Here is a 25,136-nt window from a genome sequence, read left to right as displayed (position 1 = left end):
ACAGGCAGCTATAATTCAGGATGAAATGTCTGTCAGTCCTGATTTGACTCCAGCCACGATCCTCCAGACTCACAAAGGTGTAACTCCTGAGCCTCTTCCCAAGAAACTAACAAAACACCACTGTTGTTGTAGACGTTTCTGTGTAATGGTGCTTTTCTTTGTTACAAAACACATTCCCTGAGGGATATTAAGCTATTCTATTATACGTGTTTGATATGGTGTGTGTTATATAGCTTTCCCGTCACAAATAAACCTTTTTATTAACCATTACACTCGAGCCCAAACCATTTCCTTGTAAACCGTTGGTTTCAATTTGTACTAACAATGTTGGTTTGTTATTTTTCTTTGTAGGAACTGTGAAGGCAAGAATATCCGCTACAGAACGTGCAGTAACATGGTAAGTCTAGTCTACGCTATGAAGCCTCAACAGACTAGAACAAAGTCATTTCCAAAGCTTATGAATGCAACACATATAACTTGTTATTAGTCCTATTCCAGTTTCTAACTTTTCTATTCCAGTTTATAACTTTTCTATTCCACTTTCTAACTTTTCTATTCCAGTTTATAACTTTGCTGCTAACAGTGAGAAGCACTGGCTCAGTATTGTCAGTCGCCACTGTATTTGACAGTCATGTTCAGCACTGTGGGTGACCTCATGGTAAAATCACACGTTCCATCAATGAACACAACAACCTCATATCAACATTCTATTCTCAGCAGCGGAACCACAGTCGTTCTCACAGCATTTGAATCAAAGATAGACTAGTCTGTACTGTTTCTATTACTCTATTGAGGTGGTTTGTGTCTGGAATGTATTGCAGACTAGCTATGATTTCAATCATGACCAGTGGGATGAGTTCCCAGCATAATATTTAGACCACCGCTCCCGGTGTGAAAGAGATGGATATCAACAAAGCAAGAGAGAGAGAGAAACACTTGACTTTATGAAGTCCCATGCATGTAGTTAAATGAGAAAGAGAGGGAAGGTGTGTCTGTGTGTCTGTGTGTCTGTGTGTCTGTGTGTCTGTCTGTGTCTGTCTGTCTGTCTGTCTGTCTGTCTGTCTGTCTGTCTGTCTGTCTGTCTGTCTGTCTGCCTGCCTGCCTGCCTGCCTGCCTGCCTGCCTGCCTGCCTGCCTGCCTGCCTGCCTGCCTGCCTGCGTGCGTGCGTGCGTGCGTGCGTAAAGCAAGGCCTAAGGATAGACTTAGTAAAGACTCGCTGTTGGCAGAGTTGGGTCTTCCACATGTACAGTGGGGAAAAAAGTAGTCAGCCACCAATTGTGCAAGTTCTCCCACTTAAAAAGAAGAGAGAGGCCTGTAATTTTCATCATCGGTACACTTCAACTATGACAGACAAAATGAGAAAAAACATCCAGAAAATCACATTGTAGGATTTTTTCTGAATTTATTTGCAAATTATGGTGGAAAATAAGTATTTGGTCAATAACAAAAGTTTATCTCAATACTTTGTTGTATACCCTTTGTTGGCAATGACAAGAGGTCAAACGTTTTCCGTAAGTATTCACAAGGTTTTCACACACTGTTGCTGGTATTTTGGCCCATTCCTCCATGCAGATCTCCTCTAGAGCAGTGATGTTTTGGGGCTGTTGCTGGGCAACACGGACTTTCAACTCCCTCCAAAGATTTTCTATGGGGTTGAGATCTGGAGACTGGCTAGGCCACTCCAGGACCTTGAAATGCTTCTTACGAAGCCACAACTTCGTTGCCCGGGCGGTGTGTTTGGGATCATTGTCATGCTGAAAGACCCAGCCATGTTTCATCTTCAATGCCCTTGCTGATGGAAGGAGGTTTTCACTCAAAATCTCACGATACATGGCCCCATTCATTCTGTCCTTTACACGGATCAGTCGTCCTGGTCCCTTTGCAGAAAAACAGCCCCAAAGCACAATGTTTCCACCCCCATGCTTCACAGTAGGTATGGTGTTCTTTGAATGCAACTCAGCATTCTTTGTCCTCCAAACACGACGAGTTGAGTTTTAACCAAAAAGTTATATTTTGGTTTCATCTGACCATATGACATTCTCCCAATCTTCTTCTGGATCATCCAAATGCTCTCTAGCAAACTTCAGACGGGCCTGGACATGTACTGGCTTAAGCAGGGGGACACGTCTGGCACTGCAGGATTTGAGTCCCTGGCGGCGTAGTGTGTTACTGATGGTAGGCTTTGTTACTTTGGTCCCAGCTCTCTGCAGGTCATTCACTAGGTCCCCCCGTGTGGTTCTGGGATTTTGCTCACCGTTCTTGTGATCATTTTGATCCCACGGGGTGAGATCTTGAGTGGAGCCCCAGATCGAGGGAGATTATCAGTGGTCTTGTATGTCTTCCATTTCCTAATAATTGCTCCCACAGTTGATTTCTTCAAACCAAGCTGCTTACCTATTGCAGATGCAGTCTTCCCAGCCTGGTGCAGGTCTACAATTTTGTTTCTGGTGTCCTTTGACAGCTCTTTGGTCTTGGCCATAGTGGAGTTTGGAGTGTGACTGTTTGAGGTTGTGGACAGGTGTCTTTTATACTGATAATAAGTTCAAACAGGTGCCATTAATACAGGTAACGAGTGGAGGACAGAGGAGCCTCTTAAAGAAGTTACAGGTCTGTGAGAGCCAGAAATCTTGCTTGTTTGTAGGTGACCAAATACTTATTTTCCACCATAATTTGCAAATAAATAAATAAAAAATCCTACAATGTGATTTTCTGGATGTTTTTTTCTCATTTTGTCTGTCATTGTTGAAGTGTACCTATGATGAAAATTACAGGCCTCTCTCATCTTTTAAGTGGGAGAACTTGCACAATTGGTGGCTGACTAAATAGTTTTTTGCCCCACTGTAAGCTGTTATCTCTTCTGTTTGTTCCCTCTGCCGAGCCATCTTATCCTTCTCTAACTTCCTTTTCTTTCCTCTCCTCCCTTCTTCCCCAGGACTGTCCCGTCGAGTCGGGAGACTTCCGAGCCCAGCAGTGCTCCGCTCACAATGACATCAGGTACCAGGGAATGGTATACGAGTGGATTCCCGTGCCCTATGAACCCTCTGTTGCGTGCGCCCTGCGGTGCCAGGCGCGGGGGAGGAGCCTAACGGTGGAGCTGGCACCTAAGGTTCTAGACGGAACACGTTGCCGAGCCGACGCCCTGGATATGTGTATCAGTGGGGTCTGTCAGGTGAGATACCGACTGACTGTTTGGATGGATATTATAAAGCACTTTTCCAGATGCTCAAAGTCAGGGCCGTCCACAGACCTTTCAGGGGGCATTTCTTTCTGCAACAAGACATGATTGACATGGGGAAAATAGGATGGGCTATCAGCTGATCATTGATGTTGGTGATTGATGTAAATCTGCTAGTTAGCTCGCTCCATTTATTTTCCTGATTCTTTGATATCTTTCTGCCTCTCTCTCTGCTGCCTATCAGCCAACCAGATGCAATATTGATGATGATGTAAGCTAAATCAAATGTTATGCTGCTGTTGAAGTACTGTTGTATTTAAACTAGGTAGATAGACAGACACTCGACCGGTGACCGTATCTCTCAACCGGGCTTGTAATCTCAGTACAGGGCAGACTGGGAATAGGGGGGAAAATTATACCACCACCCAAAATGACACTTAGGAGACTGGAAGGTGCAAAGGGCATGTTCTCTACACAGGTAAGGCCCTGTCTGTGCATGTGCCTGATCAAAGTATGAGGGGAAGTCGTATATTATTACAATATGATGATATTATAGTAATATCTTGTATAATAAGGATTGGATTTATATAGCACTTTTCCATGTGCTCAAAGCACTTTAGATTGCATGGGGAGGGAAAGTCTCCTCATCCAGCACCAATGTGTCACCCACCTGGACTGTGTCAGGGCAGCCATTGTGGTTCCAGAAAGTTAATCAGCCATGTCAATGACAGATCAGGGGACACGATATACAATATGACACGATACAATAAAATGGCTCAAGACTGGATCACTGCTTGAAGTATTTGCGTTTTCTTTGTGGGCCACAGTAAAGACTACATGAATATTTACAAACTATTACAGTGAAAAACAGTCTGAGAACTTCTGATCTTCTGCAATATTTCTCAATAATCGTTGTTCTTGAACAATTGTACTGTATTTCCTCTTTGTGAATCCACATGGCAGCTGCTGTAGCAAAGGCTGATCTAAAACCACATGTCAGAAATAGGAAGTTCCTAAAAAATGATCTTAAACATGGAAAATATTTCTCCTCTCCATGTTGCATGTCAGAAGCTCTGGGTTCTAGTTTTAGGCTAGAAGTGATTGTTTTAGGAACCACAGACTGATGATCAATGTTACCATATCCTCTTCTCTGGATAGGTGCTTTATTAAAACGTCAGTCTGAGGCTGTATGACTGGAGGAAGGGGAGAGGAAGAGAGAGATAAGTAGAGAGACAGAGAACTGGAGGTGTGAGGAAGGAGGGAGAGAGAGAGAGAGAGGCAGAGGAGGTGTGACAGGAGGAAGGAGAGGGATAATTGAGAGAGAATAGAAAGAGAAGTGGAGGTACGATGGGAGGAAGGAGAGATAGAATAGAAAGAGAATGGAGGTACGACAGGAGGAAGGAGAAAGAGACAGAAGGTACGACAGGAGAAAGGAGAGAGAGACACAGAAGGTACGACAGGAGGAAGGAGAGAGAGACACAGAAGTTACGACAGGAGGAAGGAGAGAGAGACACAGGAGGTACGACAGGAGAAAGGAGAGAGAGACAGAAGGTACGATGGAGGAAGGAGAGAGAGACACACAGAAGGTACAACAGGAGGAAGGAGAGAGAGACACAGGAGGTACGACAGGAGGAAGGAGAGAGAGAAAGAAGGTACGACAAGAGGGAGGAGAGAGAGACACACAGAAGGTATGACAGGAAGAAGGCGAGAGAGACACACAGAAGGTACGACAGGAGGGAGGAGATAGAGAGACACAGAAGGTATGACAGGAGGGAGGAGAGAGAGACACACAGAAGGTACGACAGGAGGGAGGAGAGAGAGACACACAGAAGGTACGACAGGAAAAAGGAGAGAGAGACACAGAAGGTACGACAGGAGGAAGGAGATAGAGAGACACAGGAGGTACGACAGGAGGGAGGAGAGAGAGACACACAGGAGGTACGACAGGAGGGAGGAGAGAGACACACAGAATGTACGACAGGAAAAAGGAGAGAGAGACACAGAAGGTACGACAGGAGGAAGGAGAGAGAGACAGAAGGTACGACAGGAGGAAGGAGAGAGAGACACAGAAGGTACGACAGGAGGGAGGAGAGAGAGACACACAGAAGGTACGACAGGAGGAAGGAGAGAGAGACAGAAGGTACGACAGGAGGAAGGAGAGAGAGACAGAAGGTACGACAGGAGGAAGGAGAGAGAGACAGAAGGTACGACAGGAGGAAGGAGAGAGACACAGAAGGTACGACAGGAGGAAGGAGAGAGAGACAGAAGGTACGACAGGAGGAAGGAGAGAGAGACAGAAGGTACGACAGGAGGAAGGAGAGAGAGACACAGAAGGCACGACAGGAGGGAGGAGAGAGAGACACACAGAAGGTACGACAGGAGGAAGGAGAGAGAGACAGAAGGTACGACAGGAGGAAGGAGAGAGAGACAGAGGGTACGACAGGAGGGAGGAGAGAGAGACAGAAGGTACGACAGGAGGAAGGAGAGAGAGACAGAAGGTACAACAGGAGGAAGGAGAGAGAGACACAGAAGGTACGACAGGAGGAAGGAGAGAGAGACACAGAAGGTACGACAGGAGGAAGGAGAGAGAGAGGAAGGAGAGAGACAGAAGGTACGACAGGAGGGAGGAGAGAGAGACAGGAGGTACGACAGGAGGAAGGAGAGATAGACACAGAAGGTACGACAGGAGGAAGGAGAGAGAGACACAGAAGGTACGACAGGGGAAGGAAGAGAGAGAGAAAGAAGGTACAACAGGAGGAAGGAGAGAGAGACACAGAGGAAGGTACGACAGGAGGAAGGAGAGAGAGACAGAAGGTACGACAGGAGGAAGGAGAGAGAGAGAAGGTACGACAGGAGGAAGGAGAGAGAGAAAGAAGGTACAACAGGAGGAAGGAGAGAGAGACACAGAAGGTACGACAGGAGGAAGGAGAGAGACACACAGAAGGTACGACAGGAGGAAGGAGAGAGGGACACAGAAAGTATGACAGGAGGAAGGAGAGACACACAGAAGGTACGACAGAAGGAAGTAGAGAGAGACACACAGAAGGTACGACAGGAGGAAGGAGAGAGACACACACAGAAGGTACGACAGGAGGAAGGAGAGAGAGACACAGAAGGTACGACAGGAGGAAGGAGAGAGAGACACACAGAAGGTACGACAGGAGGGAGGAGAGAGAGACACACAGAATGTACGACAGGAAAAAGAGAGAGAGACACAGAAGGTACGACAGGAGGAAGGAGAGAGAGACAGAAGGTACGACAGGAGGAAGGAGAGAGAGACACAGAAGGTACGACAGGAGGGAGGAGAGAGAGACACACAGAAGGTACGACAGGAGGAAGGAGAGAGAGACAGAAGGTACGACAGGAGGAAGGAGAGAGAGACAGAAGGTACGACAGGAGGAAGGAGAGAGAGACACAGAAGGTACGACAGGAGGAAGGAGAGAGAGACACAGAAGGTACGACAGGAGGAAGGAGAGAGAGAAAGAAGGTACAACAGGAGGAAGGAGAGAGAGACACAGAAGGTACGACAGGAGGAAGGAGAGAGACACACAGAAGGTACGACAGGAGGAAGGAGAGAGGGACACAGAAAGTACGACAGGAGGAAGGAGATAGAGAGACACAGAAGGTACGACAGGAGGAAGGAGAGACACACAGAAGGTACGACAGGAGGAAGTAGAGAGAGACACACAGAAGGTACGACAGGAGGAAGGAGAGAGAGACACACAGAAGGTACGACAGGAGGAAGTAGAGAGAGACACAGAAGGTACGACACTTGTTTCAGAAAGACAGATTCCCCACATCATATGCTGTAGTGTACTAGAACACAGTGCTAGACTAGGTCTGCATCCCAAATGGTACTCTATTCCCTGTATAGTGCACTCCTTTTGACCAGAACCCTGTAGCTGTTCTAGGCCAGAGAGGAATGCACACTGTTGTGTGTCTAGCCAAGCGGAAATTCACCTATCCACTTCATCCATTAAGGAAGTAGACCCTCTTTATGCAAATCCTTAAAAGTACACTTATACAGTGCCAGGCCATGATAACTTAACAGGGAACGAGGGACATTACTTAGTCCCACAAGGCATTAACTTGTTACTGATACTTCTCTAAGTATCCTGTATATCAGCAAGCTACAGTACGAAGCTGTCTTCATGGAACCATGACAAAGTGCTTGTTCAACCCAAATAGAACCTCCATGTTATTCTACCCATAGACATTCTCAAGTGAAGTGTGTGTGTGTGTGTGTGTGTGTGTGTGTGTGTGTGTGTGTGTGTGTGTGTGTGTGTGTGTGTGTGTGTGTGTGTGTGTGTGTGTGTGTGTGTGTGTGTGTGTGTGTGTGTGTGTGTGTGTGTGTGTGTGTGTGTGTGTGTGTGTGTGTGTGTGTGTGTGTGAGAGAGAGACACAAGGAGCTGCGATGTCAAGATCCGTCTTTTTCTGACCATGTTCTCTGCTTGAAGTCAAATAGCTCTGCACGGTACTTCATGGATTCTGCCCTCTAAGTGGTGTGTATATAATGGGTATAAGGAGTGTTTGTGTTTACTGGGACTGCTGGCCAGGTAAGTCATATTGGGTTTGTTATGCTGGCTGCTATTCCCACAGAGTCTGGAGCACAAACTCTGTTCTTCACCATTTCAAGACAAATATGCCGTCTAAATACAACATTACATATACAGACATCAGTGTCAGATACGATGTAAAACGTGAGTTTGGTTCCCCAAACCCCACGCCTCATTCTCTAAACCAGAGGGCGAGGAAACATAACCCATTTTCAATGTGGCCCTCTGGACCTCGGGGCTAAATGAGCTTGACACACCTGCTCTAAACCAATGTCTCCCAAGCCGTTCCTCCAGACCTCCAACAGTTCCACCAGATTTCACTACTTAAAGGTTTGACGATTAGCTGACTAGTTGAAGCAGGTGTGTTGGTGCTGGAATAGCACCAATATGTCGTGGCTGTGGTCCACGAGGAACCGATGACTCTGACGTTGAGCTGTGAATATTGGCATTATGTCTTATGTAGATGGTACATTCCTGTACTGATCACTGTACATTACATAGCCAGTATCACCCTTAAACATGTACTTTATGCTATTACTGTATCATCAGAACGAGAGAACTCTTTGAGTTAGTGAAAGTGGGCTGGAAAGTGAGCTGCGTTCAGGGGATCTATGTGTTTGAGAATGTGGGCTGGAAAGTGAGCTGCGTTCAGGGGATCTATGTGTTTGAGAATGTGGACTGGAAAGTGAGCTGCGTTCAGGGGATCTATGTGTTTGAGAATGTGGACTGGAAAGTGAGCTGCGTTCAGGGGATCTATGTGTTTGAGAATGTGGGCTGGAAAGTGAGCTGCGTTCAGGGGATCTATGTGTTTGAGAATGTGGACTGGAAAGTGAGCTGCGTTCAGGGGATCTATGTGTTTGAGAATGTGGACTGGAAAGTGAGCTGCGTTCAGGGGATCTATGTGTTTGAGAATGTGGACTGGAAAGTGAGCTGCGTTCAGGGGATCTATGTGTTTGAGAATGTGGACTGGAAAGTGAGCTGCGTTCAATGAATCTATGTGTTTGAGAATGTGGACTGGAAAGTAGCTACGTTCAGGGGATCTATGTGTTTGAGAATGTGGACTGGAAAGTGAGCTGCGTTCAGGGGATCTATGTGTTTGAGAATGTGGACTGGAAAGTGAGCTGCGTTCAGGGGATCTATGTGTTTGAGAATGTGGACTGGAAAGTGAGCTGCGTTCAGGTGATATACGTGTTTGAGAGGGTAAGCTGGAAGCAGATGTTAGTTAGTAATAGTTAACGAACACATTCACTTTATTGGATTATTTTAGCGCTTCTTGGGACTTGGGAGCATTTGTCATGGAGATGATACATTGTTAATTCATTGATTTATTGACTGAGTTTATTTTTGCCAGTTGAAAATGAATATAAAGCCGCTTCAGTAGGAAACAACATTACATACATTCAAATAAAGGATGAAGCATAAACACAATGAAACCTCCTGGGTTAACAACGCTGACAGATGAATACCTACCCTTCAGCAGACAGATGAATACCTACCCTTCAGCAGACAGATGAATACCTACCCTTCAGCAGACAGATGAATACCTACCCTTCAGCAGACAGATGAATACCTACCCTTCAGCAGACAGATGAATACCTACCCTTCAGCAGACAGATGAATACCTACCCTTCAGCAGACAGATGAATACCTACCCTTCAGCAGACAGATGAATACCTACCCTTCAGCAGACAGATGAATACCTACCTTCAGCAGACAGATGAATACCTACCCTTCAGCAGACAGATGAATACCTACCCTTCAGCAGACAGATGAGCAGACAGATGAACCTACCCTTCAGCAGACAGATGAATACCTACCCTTCAGCAGACAGATGAATACCTACCCTTCAGCAGACAGATGAATACCTACCCTTCAGCAGACAGATGAATACCTACCCTTCAGCAGACAGATGAATACCTACCCTTCAGCAGACAGATGAATACCTACCCTTCAGCAGACAGATGAATACCTACCCTTCAGCAGACAGATGAATACCTACCCTTCAGCAGACAGATGAATACCTACCCTTCAGCAGACAGATGAATACCTACCCTTCAGCAGACAGATGAATACCTACCCTTCAGCAGACAGATGAATACCTACCCTTCAGCAGACAGATGAATACCTACCCTTCAGCAGACAGATGAATACCTACCCTTCAGCAGACAGAGGAATACCTACCCTTCAGCAGACAGAGGAATACCTACCCTTCAGCAGACAGATTAACCTACCCTTCAGCAGACAGATGAATACCTACCCTTCAGCAGACAGATGAATACCTACCCTTCAGCAGACAGATTTAGACAGATGAATACCTACCCTTCAGCAGACAGATACCTACCCTTCAGCAGACAGAGATGAATACCTTTTCAGCAGACAGAGGAATACCTACCCTTCAGCAGACAGATGAATACCTACCCTTCAGCAGACAGATGAATACCTACCCTTCAGCAGACAGATGAATACCTACCCTTCAGCAGACAGATGAATACCTACCCTTCAGCAGACAGATGAATACCTACCCTTCAGCAGACAGATGAATACCTACCCTTCAGCACAGATGAATACCTACCCTTCAGCAGACAGATGAATACCTACCCTTCAGCAGACAGATGAATACCTACCCTTCAGCAGACAGATGAATACCTACCCTTCAGCAGACAGATGAATACCTACCCTTCAGCAGACAGAGGAATACTACCCTTTGAGACAATGAATACCTTTAGCAGACAGATGAATACCTACCCTTCAGCAGACAGATGAATACCTACCCTTCAGCTGACAGATGAATACCTACCCTTCAGCAGACAGATGAATACCTACCCTTCAGCAGACAGATGAATACCTACCCTTCAGCAGACAGATGAATACCTATCCTTCAGCAGACAGATGAATACCTACCCTTCAGCAGACAGATGAATACCTACCCTTCAGCAGACAGATGCAACAGATACCTACCCTTCAGCAGACAGATGAATACCTACCCTTCAGCAGACAGATGAATACCTACCCTTCAGCAGACAGATGAATACCTACCCTTCAGAGACAGATGAATACCTACCCTTCAGCAGACAGATGAATACCTACCCTTCAGCAGACAGATGAATACCTACCCTTCAGCAGACAGATGAATACCTACCCTTCAGCAGACAGATGAATACCTACCCTTTAGCAGACAGATGAATACCTACCCTTCAGCAGACAGATGAATACCTACCCTTCAGCAGACAGATGAATACCTACCCTTCAGCAGACAGATGAATACCTACCCTTCAGCAGACAGATGAATACCTACCCTTCAGCAGACAGATGAATACCTACCCTTCAGCAGACAGATGAATACCTACCCTTCAGCAGATGAATACAGATGAATACCTACCCTTCAGCAGACAGATGAATACCTACCCTTCAGCAGACAGATGAATACCTACCCTTCAGCAGACAGATGAATACCTACCCTTCAGCTGACAGATGAATACCTATGAATATCTACCCTTCAGCAGACAGATGAATACCTTTCAGCAGACAGATGAATACCTACCCTTCAGCAGACAGATGAATACCTACCCTTCAGCAGACCTTCAGCTGACAGATGAATACCTACCCTTCAGCAGACAGATTAATACCTACCCTTCAGCAGACAGATGAATACCTACCCTTCAGCAGACAGATGAATACCTACCCTTCAGCAGACAGATGAATACCTACCCTTCAGCATACCCTTCAGACAGATGAATACCTACCCTTCAGCCCTTCAGCAGACAGATGAATACCTACCCTTCAGCAGACAGATGAATACCTACCCTTCAGCAGACAGATGAATACCTACCCTTCAGCAGACAGATTAATACCTACCCTTCAGCAGACAGATGAATACCTACCTTTCAGCAGACAGATTAATACCTACCCTTCAGTAGACAGATGAATACCTACCCTTCAGCAGACAGATGAATACCTACCCTTCAGCAGACAGATTAATACCTACCCTTCAGCAGACAGATGAATACCTACCCTTCAGCAGACAGATGAATACCTACCCTTCAGTAGACAGATGAATACCTACCCTTCAGCGGACAGATGAATACCTACCCTTCAGCAGAGAGAGAATACCGACCCTTCAGCAGACAGATGAATACCTACCCTTCAGCAGACAGATGAATACCTACCCTTCAGCAGACAGATGAATACCTACCCTTCAGTAGACAGATGAATACCTACCCTTCAGCGGACAGATGAATACCTACCCTTCAGCAGACAGAGGAATACCGACCCTTCAGCAGACAGATGAATACCTACCCTTCAGCAGACAGAGGAATACCTACCCTTTAGCAGACAGATGAATACCTACCCTTCAGCAGACAGAGGAATACATACCCTTCAGCAGACAGATGAATACCTACCCTTCAGCAGACAGATAAATATCTACCCTTCAGCAGACAGATGAATACCTACCCTTCAGCAGACAGATGAATACCTACCCTTCAGCAGACAGATGAATACCTACCCTTCAGCAGACAGATTAATACCTACCCTTCAGAGACAGATGAATACCTACCTTTCAGCAGACAGATTAATACCTACCCTTCAGTAGACAGATGAATACCTACCCTTCAGCGGACAGATGAATACCTACCCTTCAGCAGACAGATTAATACCTACCCTTCAGCAGACAGATGAATACCTACCCTTCAGCAGACAGATGAATACCTACCCTTCAGTAGACAGATGAATACCTACCCTTCAGCAGACAGATGAATACCTACCCTTCAGCAGAGAGAGGAATACCTACCCTTCAGCAGACAGATGAATACCTACCCTTCAGCAGACAGATGAATACCTACCCTTCAGCAGACAGATGAATACCTACCCTTCAGCAGACAGATGAATACCTACCCTTCAGCTGACAGATGAATACCTACCCTTCAGCAGACAGATGAATACCTACCCTTCAGCAGACAGATGAATACCTACCCTTCAGCAGACAGATGAATACCTACCCTTCAGCAGACAGATGAATACCTTCTCTTCAGCTGACAGATGAATACCTACCCTTCAGTAGACAGATGAATACCTACCCTTCAGCTGACAGATGACTACCTACCCTTCAGCAGACAGCAGCGGGTTCGCTGCCTTGGCATCACAGCTTACACATAATATGATTCTATTAGGATCATTTATACTAGCGATTGCCATTTCAGATAAAAAGGGGTTATTATTATTATTTTTGCTTTGCATATCACTTCTTTAAAACAGATGTATGGCTTGGCCACATACTGCTTATTTTGGAAACTTTGAGGATCTTTGAAGAACGGGCTAAATTGATTATTTGTTCCTGAAAAATATGAATAGATTGTTCAGAACAGAACAGAAACAAAGAAAAAACAGGACAAAAACAATAACTACAACCGGAACATTTCTTTCCTCATAGAAAGTATAATGCCAGTGATGTTCATTCTGCACAACAACCCCAATCCTAGGTTTGTGGACCTAGGTCGTTAAACTATTTTTATGCACTGATGTTCAGACAGCAACCTCTGCATTTAAACACTCTCTCAGTAAATGTACACCACTTTGGCTGTAGCAACGTTCCATAAAGGTTGAAATGCAATAGAAAGAGACAGGTTGATATTGAGCTCTCGCAGACCTAATGGAATAGAAACACAGATTGTATAATCGGAAGATGATGGATTGAGTGTTTTCCTTCATGCTGTGAAATGTTTAACTTGATATTCCAGAGGTGGGTAATGCATATATCAATCTAACGATGGAATCAATTAATTTATAGATGTCAATAATATAGCCCACAGTGGTGACAGTCCTCTCTTTATTTACATACTCTCTTTACATTTACATTACTCTGTCTCTCTCTCTTTCTCTCTCTGTCTTTGTTTCTCTTTCTCTCTCTTTCTCTCTCTCTGTCTCTCTCTCTCTTTCTCTCTCTTTCGCTCTCTCTCGCTCTGTCTCTCTCTCCCTGTCTGTCTCTGTCTCTGTCTCTCTCTCTCTGTTTCTCTTTCTCTGTTTTTCTTTCTTTCTTTCTTTCTTTCTTTCTTTCTTTCTTTCTTTCTTTCTTTCTTTCTTTCTTTCTTTCTTTCTTTCTTTCTCTCTCTCTCTCTCTCTCTCTCTCTGTCTCTCTCTCTCTCTCTCTCTCTCTCTCTCTCTCTCTCTCTCTCTCTCTCTCTCTCTCTCTCTCTCTTTCTTTCTCTGTCTCTGTCTCTGTCTCTGTCTGTCTCTCTCTCTCTTTCAATTCAATTCAATTCAATTCAATTCAATTCAATTCAAGGGCTTTATTGGCATGGGAAACATATGTTAACATTGCCAAAGCAAGTGAGGTAGACAACATACAAAGTGAATATATAAGGTGAAAAACAACAAAAATGAACAGTAAACATTACACATACAGAAGTTTCAAAACAGTAAAGACTTTCTCTCTCTTTCTTTCTCTTTCTTTCTCTCTCTGTCTTTGTTTCTCTCTTTCTGTCTCTCTCTCTCTCTCTCTCTCTCTCTGTCTCTCTGTTTCTCTTTCTGGCTCTCTTTCTCTCTCTCTCTATGTCTCTCTGTCTCTCTCTGTCATGCAAAGAAACATCAGGTGGTTTACATTTACATTTACATTTAAGTCATTTAGCAGACGTTTCATTGCAGTGCAGCGGTTTGATTTGTTTGATCGTGGCTAGCTGCATAGCCGTCTTTGTTTCAAAGATAATTGTGTAGTCTAGACCGATTTCCTAGGTTAGCTAGCCAGCTATTGTCGTTCTTTTAACTCAACGTAACGTAAACAACACTGCTAGCTAGCCAGCTAGCCCCGAATAGCAGCACTGTAGAATTATTACACTCAACGGAACGACTTGATTAGTGTAGTGTCAACAACGCAGCTACTGCCAGCTAGCCTACTTCAGCAGTACTGTATCATTTTAATCATTTTAGTCAATAAGATTCTTGCTACGTAAGCTTAACTTTCTGAACATTCGAGACGTGTAGTCCGCTTGTCATTCCAATTTCCTTGCATTAGCGTAGCCTTTTCTGTAGCCTGTCAACTATGTGTCTGTCTATCCCTGTTCTCTCCTCTCTGCACAGACCATACAAACGCTCCACACCGCGTGGCCGCGACCACCCTAACCTGGTGGTCCCAGCGCGTACGACCCACGTGGAGTTCCAGGTCTCTGGTAGCCTCTGGAACTGCCAATCTGTGGCCAACAAGGCAGAGTTCATCTCAGCCTATGCCTCCCTCCAGTCCCTTGACTTCTTGGCACTGACGGAAACATGGATCACCACAGATAACACTGCTACTCCTACTGCTCTCTCCTCGTCCGCCCACGTGTTCTCGCACACCCGAGAGCTTCTGGTCAGCGGGGTGGTGGCACCGGGATCCTCATCTCTCCCAAGTGGTCTTTCTCTCTTTCTCCCCTTACCCATCTGTCTATTGCCTCCTTTGAATTCCATGCTGTCACAGTTACCAGCCCTTTCAAGCTTAACATCCTTATCATTTATCGCCCTCCAGGTTCCCTCGGAGAGTTCATCAATGAGCTTGATGCCTTGATAAGCTCCTTTCCTGAGGACGGCTCACCTCTCACAGTTCTGGGCGACTTTAACCTCCCCACGTCTACCTTTGACTCATTCCTCTCTGCCTCCTTCTTTCCACTCCTCTCCTCTTTTGACCTCACTCTCTCACCCTCCCCCTACTCACAAGGCAGGCAATACGCTTGACCTCATCTTTACTAGATGCTGTTCTTCCACTAACCTCATTGCAACTCCCCTCCAAGTCTCCGACCACTACCTTGTATCCTTTTCCCTCTCGCTCTCATCCAACACTTCCCACACTGCCCCTACTCGGATGGTATCGCGCCGTCCCAATCTTCGCTCTCTCTCCCCCCGCTACTCTCTCCTCTTCCATCCTATCTTCTCTTCCCTCTGCTCAAACTTTCTCCAACCTATCTCCTGATTCTGCCTCCTCAACCCTCCTCTCCTCCCTTACTGCATCCTTTGACTCCCTATGTCCCCTATCCTCCAGGCCGGCTCGGTCCTCCCCTCCCGCTCCGTGGCTCGACGACTCATTGCGAGCTCACAGAACAGGGCTCCGGGCAGCCGAGCGGAAATGGAGGAAAACTCGCCTCCCTGCGGACCTGGCATCCTTTCACTCCCTCCTCTCTACATTTTCCTCCTCTGTCTCTGCTGCTAAAGCCACTTTCTACCATTCTAAATTCCAAGCATCTGCCTCTAACCCTAGGAAGCTCTTTGCCACCTTCTCCTCCCTCCTGAATCCCCCCTCCCTCCTCCCTCTCTGCAGATGACTTCGTCAACCATTTTGAAAAGAAGGTCGATGACATCCGATCCTCGTTTGCTAAGTCAAACGACACCGCTGGTTCTGCTCACACTGCCCTACCCTATGCTCTGACCTCTTTCTCCCCTCTCTCTCCAGATGAAATCTCGCGTCTTGTGACGGCCGGCCGCCCAACAACCTGCCCGCTTGACCCTATCCCCTCCTCTCTTCTCCAGACCATTTCCGGAGACCTTCTCCCTTACCTCACCTCGCTCATCAACTCATCCCTGACCGCTGGCTACGTCCCTCCCGTCTTCAAGAGAGCGAGAGTTGCACCCCTTCTGAAAAAACCTACACTCGATCCCTCCGATGTCAACAACTACAGACCAGTATCCCTTCTCTCTTTTCTCTCCAAAACTCTTGAGCGTGCCGTCCTTGGCCAGCTCTACCGCTATCTCTCTCAGAATGACCTTCTTGATCCAAATCAGTCAGGTTTCAAGACTAGTCATTCAACTGAGACTGCTCTTCTCTGTATCACGGAGGCGCTCCGCACTGCTAAAGCTAACTCTCTCTCCTCTGCTCTCATCCTTCTAGACCTATCGGCTGCCTTCGATACTGTGAACCATCAGATCCTCCTCTCCACCCTCTCCGAGTTGGGCATCTCCGGCGCGGCCCACGCTTGGATTGCGTCCTACCTGACAGGTCGCTCCTACCAGGTGGCGTGGCGAGAATCTGTCTCCTCACCACGCGCTCTCACCACTGGTGTCCCCCAGGGCTCTGTTCTAGGCCCTCTCTTATTCTCGCTATACACCAAGTCACTTGGCTCTGTCATAACCTCACATGGTCTCTCCTATCATTGCTATGCAGACGACACACAATTAATCTTCTCCTTTCCCCCTTCTGATGACCAGGTGGCGAATCGCATCTCTGCATGTCTGGCAGACATATCAGTGTGGATGACGGATCACCACCTCAAGCTGAACCTCAGCAAGACGGAGCTCCTCTTCCTCCCGGGGAAGGACTGCCCGTTCCATGATCTCGCCATCACGGTTGACAACTCCATTGTGTCCTCCTCCCAGAGCGCTAAGAACCTTGGCGTGATCCTGGACAACACCCTGACGTTCTCAACTAACATCAAGGCGGTGTCCCGTTCCTGTAGGTTCATGCTCTACAACATCCGCAGAGTACGACCCTGCCTCACACAGGAAGCGGCGCAGGTCCTAATCCAGGCACTTGTCATCTCCCGTCTTGATTACTGCAACTCGCTGTTGGCTGGGCTCCCTGCCTGTGCCATTAAACCCCTACAACTCATCCAGAACGCCGCAGCCCGTCTGGTGTTCAACCTTCCCAAGTTCTCTCACGTCACCCCGCTCCTCCGCTCTCTCCACTGGCTTCCAGTTGAAGCTCGCATCCGCTACAAGACCATGGTGCTCGCCTACGGAGCTGTGAGGGGAACGGCACCTCAGTACCTCCAGGCTCTGATCAGGCCCTACACCCAAACAAGGGCACTGCGTTCATCCACCTCTGGCCTGCTCGCCTCCCTACCACTGAGGAAGTACAGTTCCCGCTCAGCCCAGTCAAAACTGTTCGCTGCTCTGGCCCCCAATGGTGGAACAAACTCCCTCACGACGCCAGGACAGCGGAGTCAATCACCACCTTCCGGAGACACCTGAAACCCCACCTCTTCAAGGAATACCTAGGATAGGGTAAGTAAGGGTAAGTAATCCTTCTCACCCCCCTTCTCCCCCCAACAAGATTTAGATGCAAGTGGCTGTTCCACTGGTTGTCATAAGGTGTATGCACCAATTTGTAAGTCGCTCTGGATAAGAGCGTCTGCTAAGTGACTTAAATGTAAATGTAAATGTCATATGAGCTGGGCCTTCCATAGGCCGTCCACACAGCTGGTACACATTTCACTGCTATCTGAAATCCATCACACAACCTTCAAACACACAGTAGGCACTGTACAGTAGTCTACCTGGTTCTGAGTCACAACCAATTCCAACTGGGTGTCTAATTCTGGGCTGTGGTTGGAACTACTGTTTTGTCTATATAGAGGGGTGAAAACTTGGTCTTAGTCACATGCTGAGGTGAATCTGAAAGGCAAGTCAAAGTTCCAGTAGCGATGAGAACATGGCGTAGCAGGCTGTGAGGGATAGAATAGACAGCAGGCTGAAATAGAACTGGGTTTAACACGTGACAGAATGGGGCCAGTCCTCTACCTTCCAATGTTTATTTATTAATGATGAGAGCATGGATGGAGCGTTGAGCTGGGAAAATAAACTGAATTCCTGAAAGGAGAAGCATGTGTGTGTGTGTGTGTGTGGGGGGGTACAGTGTGTCCATCTCACTCTCACTTTTCCTATACCTCTCTTGTAACCACCCTCCACTCTCTGTCCCTCCGCCTCCGTTCATCCCCTCTCTATCCAAATCAAATGTTATTGTTCACATACAAGATTTTCCAAGATGGCGTAGCAGTCGTACGTATGTTTTGTCTTGTCCCGTCCTGTCTAGTGTAAATATAGTTTTCTTCGTTTATTTTTCTGTATATATTTCGTACATATTTTAATCTCACTCTCAAACTAGAGCTGAATATACTCTCCTGCAACCCGCATCACCCAATGTGGTACGGATCCGCCTTTTCTATACTTTACATTAGATCCGGAGCCACCATCAGAAGCTAGCCAGCAACTAGCTACTAGCTCGTACTCAGTTAGCCATTGCTAGCGGTCTTCTAAGCTAACTAGAACACCAGCGACATCAACCCAGAGCATATCAGACTGCTCTTTCTCTACCACATCTCCGGATTCCTACCGCAAGCTCTGAACCTTTACACCGGATCATCGCAACTAGCTAGCTGCAATTCCGAGTGGCTACTCCTGGCCAACGTCTCTGGCCCAAAACAAGCTACAGTTAGCCTTGAGCTAAGCCCATCTCCCGACTAGCCGAAGAGGCCCAACGATACCTCTTTTGCCAATTGGCCTGGACCCTTTACTGCCGACACGGAGCGCCGCCGATCCATCACGACTGGTCCGCCGACATAATCGTCCGAGGTGGTTTCAACAGGCTTTTTCGTTGCGACATCGCCAAAGACCCATCTGCTGGCCAAGGCCCGCGAGCTTTCTGAAACGCTGTGTCTCCAGCTCACCAGAGCTCCTGTAGCATAATCCTGGGCTACAATTACCCGGGCCCACGACCGGTCTGTCAATGCCACCGCAAGAAGAGGAATAAACAGACTCACCCCATCGCGACGTCCCCCAAAGGTTAGCTCTCTAGCCCTCGCTATCTCCCTACTTGCTATTCGGCCTGCTAACGGCTAGCTTGTCTAGCCCGGGCCTACGAACTGTTAGCTTGTTAGCACAGGCCTGCTAACCATCTGACTCACCTCATCCCAAACACTTCTGAACCCATTTACTTTCTCTCTCTTTGATTTTTATTTGTTTATACCTTCCGGAAACCTGCCTCACCCACTGTGATACGGATTCGCTATCACTTTTAATTTTGATTTATTTTTATGACACACTCAAGAACCTCCAGACGCTAACCAGCTAACTAGCTACAAGCTATTTAGTCATTGTTAGTTTAAAAAAAATAAAAAAAAAAAAAAAAAACCTGGATAACACTCGCCAGCCCAGCTTCCCTGCCCATCCACCGCTGCCCCTGGACACTGATTTCTTGGCTACATAGCTGACGCACGCTGGACTGTCCATTAATCACGGTACCCCATTCTGCTTGTTTGTTTATCTGTCGGTCCAGTTGCCTAGTCAACGCCATTTTACCTGCTGTTTGTTGTGCTAGCTGATTAGCCTCGCCTACTGTTTTTAGCTAGCTTTCCCAATTCAACACCTGTGATTACTGTATGCCTCGCTGTATGTCTCTCCCAAATGTCAATATGCCTTGTATACTGTTGTTCAGGTTAGTTATCATTGTTTTAGTTCACAATGGAGCCCCTAGATCCACTCTGCATACCCCTGTTACCTCCTTTGTCCCACCCCCCCACACATGCGGTGACCTCACCCATTACAACCAGCATGTCCAGAGATACAACCTCTCTCATCATCACCCAGTGCCTGGGCTTACCTCCGCTGTACCCGCACCCCACCATACCCCTGTCTGCGCATTATGCCCTGAATATATTCTACCATGCCCAGAAACCTGCTCCTCTTATCCTCTGCCCCCAACGCTCTAGGCGACCAGTTTTGATAGCCTTTAGCCGCACCCTCATACTACTCCTTCTCTGTTCCGCGGGTGATGTGGAGGTAAACCCAGGCCCTGCATGCCCCCAGGTACCCTCATTTGTTGACTTCTGTGATCGAAAAAGTCTTGGTTTTATGCATGTCAACATCAGAAGCCTCCTCCCTAAGTTTGTTTTACTCACTGCTTTAGCACACTCTGCTAACCCTGATGTCCTTGCCGTGTCTGAATCCTGGCTCAGGAAGGCCACCAAAAATTCAGAGATTTCCATACCCAACTATAACATCTTCCGTCAAGATAGAACTGCCAAAGGGGGCGGAGTCGCAGTCTACTGCAGAGATAGCCTGCAAAGTAATGTCATACTTTCCAGGTCCATACCCAAACAGTTTGAACTACTAATTTTGAAAATTACTCTCTCCAGAAACAAGTCTATCACTGTTGCCGCCTGCTACCGACCCCGTCAGCTCCCAGCTGCGCCTGGACACCATTTGTGAATTGATCGCCCCTCATCTAGCTTCAGAGTTTGTTCTGTTAGGTGACCTAAACTGGGATATGCTTAACACCCCGGCAGTCCTACAATCTAAGCTAGATGCCCTCAATCTCACTCAAATCATCAAGGAACCCACCAGGTACAACCCTAACTCTGTAAACAAGGGCACCCTCATAGACGTCATCCTGACCAACTGGCCCTCCAAATATACCTCCGCTGTCTTCAACCAGGATCTCAGCGATCACTGCCTCATCGCCTGTATCCGCCACGGAGCCGCAGTCAAACGACCACCCCTCATCACTGTCAAACGCTCCCTAAAACACTTCTGTGAGCAGGCCTTTCTAATCGACCTGGCCCGTGTATCCTGGAAGGACATTGACCTCATCCCGTCAGTTGAGGATGCCTGGTCATTCTTTAAAAGTAACTTCCTCACCATTTTAGATAAGCATGCTCCGTTCAAAAAATGCAGAACCAAGAACAGATACAGCCCTTGGTTCACTCCAGACCTGACTGCCCTCGACCAGCACAAAAACATCCTGTGGCGGACTGCAATAGCATCGAATAGCCCCCGTGATATGCAACTGTTCAGGGAAGTCAGGAACCAATACACGCAGTCAGTCAGGAAAGCTAAGGCCAGCTTCTTCAGGCAGAAGTTTGCATCCTGTAACTCCAACTCCAAAAGTTCTGGGACACTGTGAAGTCCATGGAGAACAAGAGCACCTCCTCCCAGCTGCCCACTGCACTGAGGCTAGGAAACACGGTCTCCACCGATAAATCCATGATTATCGAAAACTTCAATAAGCACTTCTCAACGGCTGGCCATGCCTTCCGCCTGGCTACTCCAACCTCGGCCAACAGCTCCGCCCCCCGTAGTTCCTCACCCAAGCCTCTCCAGGTTCTCCTTTACCCAAATCCAGATAGCAGATGTTCTGAAAGAGCTGCAAAACCTGGACCCGTACAAATCAGCTGGGCTTGATAATCTGGACCCGCTATTTCTGAAACTATCTGCCGCCATTGTCGCAACCCCTATTACCAGCCTGTTCAACCTCTCTTTCATATCGTCTGAGATCCCCAAGGACTGAAAGCTGCCGCAGTCATCCCCCTCTTCAAAGGGGGAGACACCCTGGACCCAAACTGCTATAGACCTATATCCATCCTGCCCTGCCTATCTAAGGTCTTTGAAAGCCAAGTCAACAAACAGGTCACTGACCATCTCGAATCCCACCGTACCTTCTCCGCTGTGCAATCTGGTTTCCGAGCCGGTCACGGGTGCACCTCAGCCACACTCAAGGTACTAAATGATATCATAACCGCCATCGATAAAAGACAGTACTGTGCAGCCGTCTTCATCGACCTCGCCAAGGCTTTCGACTCTGTCAATCACCAAATTCTTATCGGCAGACTCAACAGCCTCGGTTTTTCGGATGACTGCCTTGCCTGGTTCACCAATTACTTTGCAGACAGAGTTCAGTGTGTCAAATCGGAGGGCATGCTGTCCGGTCCTCTGGCAGTCTCTATGGGGGTGCCACAGGGTTCAATTCTCGGGCCGACTCTTTTCTCTGTATATATCAATGATGTTGCTCTTGCTGCGGGCGATTCCCTGATCCACCTCTACGCAGACGACACCATTCTATATACTTTCGGCCCGTCATTGGACACTGTGCTATCCAACCTCCAAACGAGCTTCAATGCCATACAGCACTCCTTCCGTGGCCTCCAACTGCTCCTAAACGCGAGTAAAACCAAATGCATGCTTTTCAACCGATCGCTGCCTGCACCCGCATGCCCGACTAGCATCACCACCCTGGATGGTTCCAACCTTGAATATGTGGACATCTATAAGTACCTAGGTGTCTGGCTAGACTGCAAACTCTCCTTCCAGACTCACATCAAACATCTCCAATCAAAAATCAAATCCAGAGTCGGCTTTCTATTCCGCAACAAAGCCTCCTTCACTCACGCTGCCAAGCTTACCCTAGTAAAACTGACTATCCTACCGATCCTCGACTTCGGCGATGTCATCTACAAAATGGCTTCCAACACTCTACTCAGCAAACTGGATGCAGTCTATCACAGTGCCATCCGTTTTGTCACTAAAGCACCTTATACCACCCACCACTGCGACTTGTATGCTCTAGTCGGCTGGCCCTCACTACATATTCGTCGCCAGACCCACTGGCTCCAGGTCATCTACAAGTCCATGCTAGGTAAAGCTCCGCCTTATCTCAGTTCACTGGTCACGATGGCAACACCCATCCGTAGCACGCGCTCCAGCAGGTGTATCTCACTGATCATCCCTAAAGCCAACACCTCATTTGGCCGCCTTTCGTTCCAGTACTCTGCTGCCTGTGACTGGAACGAATTGCAAAAATCGCTGAAGTTGGAGACTTTTATCTCCCTCACCAACTTCAAACATCAGCTATCCGAGCAGCTAACCGATCGCTGCAGCTGTACATAGTCTATTGGTAAATAGCTCACCCTTTTTCACCTACCTCATTCCCATACTGTTTTTATACTGTTTTTATTTATTTACTTTTCTGCTCTTTTGCACACCAATATCTCTACCTGTACATGCCCATCTGATCATTTATCACCAGTGTTAATCTGCAAAATTGTATTATTCGCCTACCTCCTCATGCCTTTTGCACACATTGTATATAGACTGCCCATTTTTTTTCTACTGTGTTATTGACTTGCTAAATTGTTTACTCCATGTGTAACTCTGTGTTGTCTGTTCACACTGCTATGCTTTATCTTGGCCAGGTCGCAGTTGCAAATGAGAACTTGTTCTCAACTAGCCTACCTGGTTAAATAAAGGTGAAATAAAAATAAATAAAAACACATGTTTAGCAGATGTTATTGTGGGTGTAGAGAAATGCTAAACCAAATCCCCCTCTCTCTTTCTCACCTCTCTATCCATATTTGTGTTGGCAGGAGGTGGGATGTGACAGACAGCTGGGCAGCGGTGCCAGGGAAGACAACTGCGGTGTGTGTGCCGGCGACGGTTCTACTTGTCGGCTGGTCCGGGGCCAGGCGCTGCCTCACGTCTCACCGGAAGAACGTAGGTACACAACAAGCTCGGCAATGCCTGAAAAAATCAACTCTTCCCTCTCTAAGCTGACCTTCTACCCTGTATCAATATCTTTACACACAGAGGTTGTGAACACACTCTCTGTTGAAAATACATTGTCGTCTCTCTCCCTTGTCCGCCTATGGCCCTAGGTAAACACAATCTCTCTTCATCTCTCTCCCTCAACCAGGTTTACAACCGCTGTGAAAATACACTCTAGTCTCCCTAGCTCTCATCTTCTTCCAGGCCCATGTAAATATCCCTTACCAACAAGGTTCACAATGCTTGTTCAAATACACTATTTCTCCCTCTTTTCTCTGGCCATTAATATAGTATCGCCCCCAATGGCCCTCAATCCCTCAAGTCCTGAGCCCTGTCTCAGGTCTGGTCTGGGTTAGTTTTCTGTCTCAGGTCTGGTCTGGGTTTGTGTTCGGTCCCAGGTCTATTTTGGGTTAGTGTTCTGGCATGGGTTAGTGTTCTGTCTCAGGTCTAGCCTGGGTTAGTGTTCTGTCACAGGTCTGGCCTGGGTTAGTGTTCTGTCCCAGGTCTAGCCTGGGTTAGTGTTCTGTCTCAGGTCTAGCCTGGGTTAGTGTTCTGCCCTATGTCTGGTCTGGGTCAGTGTTCTGTCCCAGGTCTCGTCTGGGTTAGTGTTCTGTACCAGGTCTGGTCTGGGTTAGTGTTCTGTCCCAGGTCTGGTCTGGGTTACTGTTCTGCCCTATGTCTGGTCTGGGTTACTGTTCTGTACCAGGTCTGGTTTGGGTTAGTGTTCTGTACCAGGTCTGGTCTGGGTCAATGTTCTGTCCCAGGTCTGGTCTGGGTTAGTGTTCTGTCCCAGGTCTGGTCTGGGTTAGTGTTCTGTCCCAGGTCTGGTCTGGGTTAGTGTTCTGTACCAGGTCTGGTCTGGGTTAGTGTTCTGTCCCAGGTCTGGTCTGGGTTAATGTTCTGTCCCAGGTCTGGTCTGCACACATGACTTAAGTGTTCCGTCCCAAGGTCTGGTCTGGCATATGTTCTGTATATCTGGTCTGGGTTATGTTTATATTAGGTCTGGTCTGGGTTAGTGTTCTGTCCCAGGTCTGGTCTGGGTTAGTGTTCTGTCCCAGGTCTGGTCTGGGTTAATGTTCTGTCCCAGGTCTGGCCTTGGTTAATGATCTGTCTTGGTGTTAATAAGTGTTATGGCTCACACAGTTTATTTATCAAAGCTGGGATACTACTATGCCATCTGGCTTAGACTGTCCACAGGTGGAGCTATCCAGTGTAAGCTTCACAATGGAGGCATTTTTTGTGTGTGGGCTTTTCATAAAATGTAATGTGTGGAGATTAAAATCATGACTGCATTTTGTCTGTCACTATTATGTTTTTTCTCACGTGATAACTGCATTCTGGTTTGCTTGGAGGTG

The 25,136-nt window shown here is 47.1% G+C and overlaps 2 protein-coding genes across 4 annotated transcripts in view; both read left to right on the top strand.

Moving 5' to 3' along the window:
* Positions 1-25,136, top strand: part of adamtsl3 (ADAMTS-like 3) — a 156,895-nt gene that overhangs the window by 7,634 nt on the left and 124,125 nt on the right. For both annotated transcript variants that reach the window (XM_052507791.1, XM_052507792.1), the window contains exons 2-4: positions 352-397; positions 2,933-3,169; positions 23,604-23,730. In XM_052507791.1, the coding sequence (XP_052363751.1) occupies positions 352-397; positions 2,933-3,169; positions 23,604-23,730 (410 nt within the window). The remainder of the gene's footprint in view (positions 1-351; positions 398-2,932; positions 3,170-23,603; positions 23,731-25,136) is intronic.
* LOC127923731 (uncharacterized) lies at positions 3,194-7,228 on the top strand. 2 transcript variants are annotated; one of them, XM_052507799.1, is made up of 4 exons: positions 4,583-4,761; positions 4,796-5,247; positions 5,787-5,886; positions 6,020-7,228. In XM_052507799.1, exons 2-4 carry the CDS (start codon positions 4,938-4,940, stop codon positions 6,849-6,851), a joined length of 1,242 nt encoding a protein of 413 aa, XP_052363759.1. In that variant the 5' UTR covers positions 4,583-4,761; positions 4,796-4,937; the 3' UTR covers positions 6,852-7,228. The 2 variants fall into 2 exon arrangements, with proteins under 2 accessions (XP_052363760.1, XP_052363759.1); XM_052507800.1 differs by having other exon boundaries at positions 3,194-4,761; positions 5,787-7,228.

This window comes from Oncorhynchus keta, unplaced genomic scaffold, assembly GCF_023373465.1.
Source record: "Oncorhynchus keta strain PuntledgeMale-10-30-2019 unplaced genomic scaffold, Oket_V2 Un_contig_3157_pilon_pilon, whole genome shotgun sequence".
Classification (NCBI taxonomy): Eukaryota; Metazoa; Chordata; class Actinopteri; order Salmoniformes; family Salmonidae; genus Oncorhynchus; species Oncorhynchus keta.
The sequence above is the reverse complement of the archived record's forward strand: the minus strand, read 5'-3'. Positions and strand labels throughout refer to the sequence as shown.

Coding starts and splice junctions, on each gene's coding strand:
- LOC127923731 (XM_052507799.1), top strand. CDS start 4,938: ATGACAGGAGGGAGGAGAGAGAGACACACAGAAGGTACGACAGGAGGG. Junction 5,248..5,786: donor AGGAGAGAGAGACACAGAAG/GTACGACAGGAG, acceptor GAGAGACAGAAG/GTACGACAGGAGGGAGGAGA. Junction 5,887..6,019: donor AGGAGAGAGAGACACAGAAG/GTACGACAGGGG, acceptor GAGAGAGAGAAG/GTACGACAGGAGGAAGGAGA.